This window comes from Aphanomyces astaci (assembly GCF_000520075.1).
Source record: "Aphanomyces astaci strain APO3 unplaced genomic scaffold supercont1.5, whole genome shotgun sequence".
In the NCBI taxonomy this organism is placed as follows: domain Eukaryota; phylum Oomycota; class Saprolegniomycetes; order Saprolegniales; family Verrucalvaceae; genus Aphanomyces; species Aphanomyces astaci.
In genome coordinates, this window is record NW_009798268.1 from 1,009,642 (window position 1) to 1,017,489 (window position 7,848).

The 7,848-nt window shown below is 50.0% G+C and overlaps 4 protein-coding genes and 2 non-coding genes across 7 annotated transcripts; 2 read left to right on the forward strand and 4 right to left on the reverse strand.

The window, feature by feature from the left end:
- Positions 1–371: 371 nt before the first annotated feature.
- Positions 372–2,575, reverse strand: H257_03121. Of its 2 annotated transcripts, none has more exons than XM_009827081.1 (8): positions 2,157–2,575; positions 2,019–2,105; positions 1,833–1,973; positions 1,695–1,786; positions 957–1,019; positions 793–874; positions 669–737; positions 372–614 (listed from the first exon to the last, which is right to left on the reverse strand). In XM_009827081.1, the coding sequence occupies exons 1-8, from the start codon at positions 2,541–2,543 to the stop codon at positions 504–506; spliced, it is 1,032 nt and encodes a 343-aa protein (XP_009825383.1). In that variant the 5' UTR covers positions 2,544–2,575; the 3' UTR covers positions 372–503. The 2 variants fall into 2 exon arrangements, with proteins under 2 accessions (XP_009825383.1, XP_009825384.1); XM_009827082.1 differs by having other exon boundaries at positions 669–748.
- A 152-nt stretch (positions 2,576–2,727) lies between these two features.
- On the forward strand, positions 2,728–4,019 carry H257_03122 (hypothetical protein). The gene is made up of 3 exons (XM_009827083.1): positions 2,728–3,206; positions 3,253–3,301; positions 3,378–4,019. Exons 1-3 carry the CDS (start codon positions 2,743–2,745, stop codon positions 3,921–3,923), a joined length of 1,059 nt encoding a protein of 352 aa, XP_009825385.1. The 5' UTR covers positions 2,728–2,742; the 3' UTR covers positions 3,924–4,019.
- Positions 4,020–4,081: 62 nt separating this feature from the next.
- H257_03123 (hypothetical protein) lies at positions 4,082–4,975 on the forward strand. Its single transcript, XM_009827084.1, has 3 exons — positions 4,082–4,439; positions 4,501–4,641; positions 4,695–4,975. The coding sequence occupies exons 1-3, from the start codon at positions 4,088–4,090 to the stop codon at positions 4,901–4,903; spliced, it is 702 nt and encodes a 233-aa protein (XP_009825386.1). The 5' UTR covers positions 4,082–4,087; the 3' UTR covers positions 4,904–4,975.
- Positions 4,976–5,326: 351 nt separating this feature from the next.
- H257_03124 (hypothetical protein) lies at positions 5,327–6,691 on the reverse strand (the record flags this gene model as incomplete). Its single annotated transcript, XM_009827085.1, has 1 exon — positions 5,327–6,691. The coding sequence occupies one exon, from the start codon at positions 6,689–6,691 to the stop codon at positions 5,327–5,329; it is 1,365 nt and encodes a 454-aa protein (XP_009825387.1).
- A 965-nt stretch (positions 6,692–7,656) lies between these two features.
- On the reverse strand, positions 7,657–7,728 carry H257_03125. Its single transcript has one exon. It is a non-coding gene; the product is annotated as a tRNA-His (tRNA).
- Position 7,729: 1 nt separating this feature from the next.
- On the reverse strand, positions 7,730–7,802 carry H257_03126. The gene has a single exon. It is a non-coding gene; the product is annotated as a tRNA-Ala (tRNA).
- Between the last annotated feature and the right edge of the window lie 46 nt (positions 7,803–7,848).

Consider the following 7,848-nt stretch of genomic DNA (forward strand, 5'->3'; position numbering starts at 1 on the left):
ATGCAAAAAGTTGGTTGGTATCACACTAATTGAAGTCACACACTAATTTGACGTTGATGATGGTTTCCTGCAATCTGAATGGCTAAACCCCCTTCTGCCAATGGTTGTGTCGATTTATTCATATTCTCCATGTCGCTCCAGTTTAGAATAAACACATTATTGTGCTTTCGAGTGAAATTTCATTGTATTGTGGCGTGGTTTCTCGTTGGAATTTAAATCGATTTGATTGGCTACTTCAGATGAGCTCAAATTATTAGCCAATCAAAACCTTCTCAATGAAATTCAACCAATCAGATCGATTGTGGATCGGTTTGCGCGATTCGATTGCACCCGCTCCCCAAATTTGTATCAAATCAACAATAACAATACTAGTTTTATTATCGCAACATCGTATTATGACACGAAAAAAAAAACGAGTCACAGATATGCGAAATTTTCCTGTAGGTTTTGAAAGGCTTTGATTGTGTGCTTTGGAGATACATTGGGCTAAAAGTAGTAAAGCACTACGAGGCTGACGTGTAAAAATGGCGGCGCTGGTAGTAATGCAGGCCGTTGTCCACAGCAAACCGCATCAGGCGACCGAGAAGGGGCATCGGTTGGGTCGAATTGCACAACTAAGCAGGTACTAAGCACCAACTAAATATGGGGTAGCAAGGTATAACACGTACGCCTTCGACGACAGGCTCCGTGACAGACGAAAACACTGGATTCCGCAGCAAGTACAGGAACAGACACATCTACAACATCACTAACAGATTAGCATATATGTATGTAGCCACGAAATTGCAATACCTTTCGTCGGTGGTACTCCTCGTCGACTTTGTCATTTTGCAGTCGCTTGCGCTTGGCATCGACAGACGTGGACAGCAAGATGCTACAATGTGAATCGAAATAATGAGACTAGTTATTATTTCTTTAAAATTCGTATATATTCATTTTAATGCGTGATACCGTACCTTGCAACTTCGGTGGAAAATGACGCGAGGAACGGTACCCACGACCGATCCGTCTGTCGCTGGCTATCACATTTTAGTTGGACAAATATATTGTGAATTCCCTATAATTTTCCAAAATACGCGTAGTTTGTCGAATCAATATTGAATCACCGAGTTGTGATTGGTTGAATATACTTGTCCTTTCGAGCCAATCAAATCCACTCAAAATTGGATTAGCCAATAGCGTCGATGATTCGTGATTCGATTCGACGGGGGGTCGGGACATTTGTACCGAACCCGCAATATGTCAAATCGATTCGAACTGGAGCATCCCTCAGCAGAATCGAATGTCTTACGAGAATGGATAAACAACCGTCTAAGCCAATCAAATCACGTTCTGGTAAATTTCTACCAATCCAAACGTTTGACTCGGCCCAGTCTCTCCGCATTGGGCAAAACCATATATATATATATTAATCTTTGTACAGTATAGTTTGTACAATATTAAATTGGATAAATGGATTTATATTCTAAACTGGAGCGACATGGAGAATGAATCGACACAACCAAATGGACAGAAGAATCAATTTAACCAATCAGATTGCAGGAACCACCATTCACGTCGAATTAGTGTGTGACTTCAATTAGTGTGATACCAAACCTCTGTTTACATACAAAGTTTAGTACAAAGAATCGATCAATAGATTTGGCGATTCAGCACAAAAGTCGACCAAATTTTGGGTAAAAGAAAGACAATACCACAAGGCCGCGTAGACGACAGGGCGAACGATATGCAGCACTTCCGCGACGGTCTGGACCGGGCCTTCGTCCCCCGACGCATACGTGGCGTCCTAAGCGACCACGTTATCGTCGAAATCCCTGGCTTTAGGGACATACGAGGAACGACAACGTCAACGGCTGCAGGTTGGTCTCGCGAGGGCGGGACGACGTCGACCGATACACGCGGCCGCTGCGTTGGCCAGTGTACTCGTCTGCCGCCGCCACCGCGTCTTGGGGACGGACTTCGCATGAGATGTACTAGGAACGATTGTCATTGTTGGATACAAAGAGGGCAAGTCGTACGGGGCCACATTTGTACAGCACTTGGCCTTTCGAATGGGCGAGCAGCACCAATTTGCAGATGCTCTTGCACAGTTCCAGGAGCACGATCTAGTTGCGACGATGAGAGGAGCTTCGTGATAACGCTGCATGTGCACGTACGACGTTCCAACGTGATTGCTTGCCGCCGACCTTGAGAGAAATCATCTCGGCCGCCACTTGGACCTGAGAGATGATCGACAGCGGCACTCGCGCGGCTTGGACGATAGAAAACGACGTGTTGTCCGCGGTGAGTGTCTTCTCATCGGACGGTGGGGTGACTTGATACAGCACCCAGTCGTGGTATAGCTTGAGCAACCCTCCCATCGAGTACCCGACCTCCGACACGACGTCAGGGTTACCCAAAGTCGCGGGCACGAGCATTGGCACGACATACAACACGTTCTCCAGACGACGAGCGAACGATTCATTCTCCAAGACCCATGCATGGTACTTGTTCAACAGCGGATGTACATCCCCAGGCAACTGTGGAGCGTGGACGGACGTCATGATGGCAGGTGTTGGATATACGTATATGTACGGATAACTTTCGGATAATGTGATTACACGACATTGAAGTAAAAATATTATTATTGCAAATAATATCGATATATTGGAAATAATTAATGTTATGAAATAATGTTCCCTCGATTGTTTGGACCAATCATGGGATACCGTTATCGTTGCTTTTTCCCGCGCCATCCTCATCATGGCGACTTCGCTGCGAGACCTCGTCACGGTGATTGTCACAACCTCCGCAATCCCATCCAACCCGTCGACGTCAGTGCTCGAAGACGTGTTGACGAGCTTCTCATTCGTTCCCGGTCTGAATTCATGCGACACCATCCTCACTTGCGACGGCTACGTGCTCAAGTCAACCGAAGGCGAGTCCAAGTTCAAATCCATGCGGATCAACGAGGACGAGTTGGCAAACTACTTGGAGTACCAAGAGCGTGCTCGTATCGTGTTTCGTCGTCATCTGGGTTACGAAGATGCCGAAGCGGGGTCGTTGCACTCGAGTACGTCGTCCACGTCCACCATCCGCATTGGGGCGAGATTGCGCGCCGAAACCACAGTCGTAAGCAACGTCCTGGATGGAAAGCCGAGTTTTCACACTATCACATGCACCAAGCGATTGGGATTTGCGCTGGCGGTGCGGGAAGCTCTGAAACTGTACAACACACTTGACTCGATTTCCTTGTTCACTTTCTAATTCTAGGGTCACGACGCCTTACATTTTGATCCATCAACACGACTGGACATTTCTGGTACTACTCAACGCCCACTCCATCTCTTCATATAGACACATGTCCCCCCGTGACGTACTACTGGACGGATCTGTAGCATCCCATTGACCTGGCCTCGCTTTGCCACACCATGAATGCCCACCGCAACATTCTGCACTACATTGGGTTCTCGTCGCGCAAATCCTTGCGACGCACACAGCGCCCCCACCCTTGCCTTCCACCGGCGCCCGCGCAGACGTTTGGCCCGCATGTGCTGTCGCCGCTCTTCTTCTGGTACGACAAGCCGCACGTGGGTCGTACGAGCCAGTATCGTTCGTTCGTGTATGGCCACGGACGGTTTCAGACCGGCGACTTCATCGAAGACACGATGGGTCATGCGATGTTGGCGGATCTGAAGCATCGGGGCATGTCAGGCCATGCTGACTACGGCACGTGGACGTATGTGAATCAACACATGACGCATGAACCCACGCTGCGCCACCGCAGTGGCCGCCATTTCAGAGAAACGGTGTTTCTACGATCGTCCAAGAAGAAGGGCAAGCAGGACGTACCAAGAGGTATGGCAACTGGGGATTCTGGTCATGATGGTGCGCGGTGTCCACTTGAAAGCGGCAGCAGCGACGACAGTGCCGACGACGAGTAATAGGACCAAGTGATGTTGGCTTAACTGTTAGTACTATTACTAGGTAGTAGCACAAAACTGATTTATGTTGCGTTTAGTACATAGTACTGGTACTGCGGGTTCAACATATGGCATTAAAGCGATGGGATTGATGGCCAATCATCATCAGTCCTTTTTGTGTTTTGATGATTCAAGTTTGCCGTGATGGCAAGGTATGGTCGGCCGCCGATGCCAAGATCTTGCGGGAAGAGTTCAGGATAGTCTGTGGCAGTGGATGCATCTGTCGAGAAAGCAGTAACAAGGCACCTCTCTGTCGCATCCCGCTGCAAGTGACTTCGGAGCAGTTGCATGTGGGACGGCTGCATGGATTCCTGGCCCCGCCACCAGCAACGGCAACAGCGGAGGCCACACCAACTCCCGTCCTGCGGGACTGGTGGCATAACATGTGGAATGCAGTCACGTCCTGGTTCCAATCTCCACCTTCAGAGCGCATTAGTGATAGCAACCGGCCACCAAAGCGGCCAAAGACAGACAACGGTGCACTCGTCAACCTAATACCCAAAGGTTCCAACGATTCACTTCATGCGCTCATTACTAGGCAAAAGCAGCAGCAGTGCGATGGACGCAGTGAACACGACGGACGTCCCCCTTCGTCACCGCGTTTTTCAGGACCTGTGGGAAAAAGGCTTGTACATCACGTCCGGATCCAAGTTTGGCGGCGACTTTTTGATTTACGATGGTCGCCTACTGAATCCACTTTGCAACGATGGCTCATGTTGGTCTCCTTCGTAGCGGATCCATTGACCACCCATGCGAAAGCCATCGTCCTCGTCGCGGAATCTCCGATAGTGTGCGCGTCTGCGTTGGCGGGCTTTTGTCGACTCGCGCGGGCCGTGAAAAAGTCGTGGGTGGTCGCGTTTGCTGACGGCAGCCACGGCATCTCGTACACCACACTTGTCCACGTCACCACCACCACCAGAGGAGGCACCGACGCTCGATGATTTAATACTAGCTTGTACAGCTCCAGCGACTGTTTTCAAACAATAACCAACAATGTAGTCCAGGACTGAATATACTAGATCATTCATAAACTCATGCCGCAATTCAGAGTATTAACCACGTCACTGTGTGTACAATTGCTTCGATATATTTATATATGTATGTATATATATATATATTTAGGCTCCGTAAGCACTGCTAGTATACGTACTGGTAAGGGAGATTGTGTGGTGGTACCTACTGGATACAGTAGCTAAGCCAGCACACCAGGTTCCCCACTCACAGACACTATATCATGTCGTCACCTACTGGCCTCAACCATAAACAAGTAGAATCGTTCCCACTTTACGATATACCTCAAGTTCACTTCATAAATCCGAGATGTATATATAAACTACACACATTATTTCAGTTTTCTATCCCTCCTATGATATTGCGTGATGACTTTTCAGTTTTGGGCACACGCGCTTGTGTCCTTTCCAGTTCAATACTTGGCACTCCTTGGAACAGTACGCGACAGACGTGCATCGAGCGCACCGCAATGTCGCTGGCTTGGTGCAGTGTGCACAATACCTTGTTTCCACCTCCTGCAAGTCGGCACTCCACACAAGTCCCCGCCACTCGACCACGTCGTCGTCGTTCGGGTCAAAGTTCAGGCGGAAGTACGGATACAGCGACGTGAGGGCAGCGCGCACTTCCGGGTCCGTCCGGCTCTGGGCAAACAGAATCCCCTGGTACATGAACACCAGCCCCGCCGCGGACACGCCATTGTGCGGCGCCAGCACATCAGCACACCACATGGCAATCCGCTTGGACATGGCCTTCAATTGGGGCGACGTCAGCGCCGGCGCCATGTGGTTCGTGGAGGGCGGGATGGACATCTCCACGAGAATGCGAGACAGGTAGATGACAGTCCAGTGGTTCATGGAGAGTGTCTTGGAGGCAAGTCGAAACGCCGCGCGCACTTTGGTGACGGTGGCGCTGTCGACGAGGATGTCAAAGCCCATGACGGTGTTTTCCAGGGCATCTTCGTCGGTTAACGGAAGGACCAAGGGGGCTTGGGCGTCTGTGACGATGGTCGCACAGGACGCACAGGACCACGACGCTGTCGCAGCGGAGCGGAGAATGTCCTTGGCACAAGTGGGGCATTTGAGCGGCCGGACGTGGTCGACGCCTGCGCATCGAGCACACCCGCATGTAAAGTAATACAATTGGCGCAGCATCACTTGGCGAAAGTGGCTCGAGTACCCGAGTTTCTCACGTGCAATGTACGAGTAGTACACGAGCGAGTCCGGGGCGAGCGGCGTGATCGCCACGTACGCCATGCCGGCGTCCCCGCGGGGCTTGTAGATGACGTTTGGCGAGCACGAGTGGGCGGCCTTGGACGCCACGGTGAAGAGCCCCGCTGTGTCGTTGAGAAGCCCGTGGCCGTTGATCTCGAAGGCCGACACGAGCTGCGTGACGAGCGGGAGGTGGGCGGCGTGCGACTTGCGGAAGGCCGAGCAGAGGCGCGCAATGACAGAGAAGGTGGGGTCTGCGTTGATAGTGGACTCGTCCAGCGTCATGAAACCAGATAAGATGCGGGATAGGTCGGCGGCGGAGTGATTCTTGAACACTTTGGCGTACGCCAACACGGACGAGCCGCTACTGAGTAGCGCCGCGTCCTCTTGCCACACGATCTCGCCAATGTCAAACGCCCGAGTGGTGTACAACGACGCTCCAAACACTGGATGCAACATGCATTGAACTCCTGCGTCAGCTGGCAACAGGGAGTTGATTAGGTCGTTCATGACGATTCAAAAGCGCCAATGAAAAAGTGGTGGCGTTCGACACCATGTGAGAAAAGGTTAAAGCCCAATCTCGACAAACCGTGAGACAAGGTTTAAGCCCATTCTCATGTTCTGCTTGGATATTGTCCACTTCACATTTAAGGTGAAGTCGAAGCAGTGTGCATGTACGTAGTGAGCATTGAACTCGTATTCCTTAATGGAGTACCACTCATTGCATGGCAAGTCATGGAAAGCAACTAACCTAAAGCTTGTAGGAAACGACTTCAAATGAGTGTACTAGCGGTATACTACACCTCTTTGCAAGTTAAGTTGGACAAATGCCCGATGTATTTGGCCGTGCACCCGATATATTTGGTGGTGTGCCCGATATATTTAGCCATGTGCCCGTTTAGTTTGGCCCGCCGAGGTCGTGTGCCCGATATAATTAGCCGTGTGCCCAAGAAATTGGCCATCTGCCCGATGAATTGTGTCGTGTGCTCTTCCGATTTTTTTATCAAGGCAAGATTTAGGTGGGCGGTTTGTGGTGCACGGTTTAAGCTTAAAATATGTATGCTGTTTTTGCATATTTTTGTGTTGATTTCATTTTTCTAGTGTTCGATTGGCTATTCCAAAATTCAAGCAATTCCATTGGCCACTATGAGTGCACCTTAAACTGTACCACAATCTTCGATCGGAGATAAGAGACGTCGAGTTGGATTAAACTTTAGGTGCTTGTCTCGAGTCGTGCCAACACTGAACTGCTTCAGTCAATCTGCCACTCCAGTGAAATGAGCGAAACGTGCCTGTGATTTCTGCTGGGTGTACCAGGTTGTAGGCAGGCTGTACATGGTCTTCCACCGTAGCAATCGTAAGTCTCAAGCCATAATTTCACCTCATGATACTCTTAGTACTGTACCGGTACTACAGTACTAGTATTAAATGTAAGCTTGCTGAAAGCGCAAGCTAAAACAAAAAGATGAAAAAGATGCGACTGCCGGGAGTCGAACCCAGGATGTCACGGCCACAACGTGAAGTACTGACCACTATACTACAAACGCCTGGAGCAGCAGGGTATCGATCCCTGTACCTCCCGCATGCGAAGCGGGCGCTCTACCATCTGAGCTACAACCCCATATTATGTAAGTGAAATTCTATCCACCAAACCAACACAAATTACA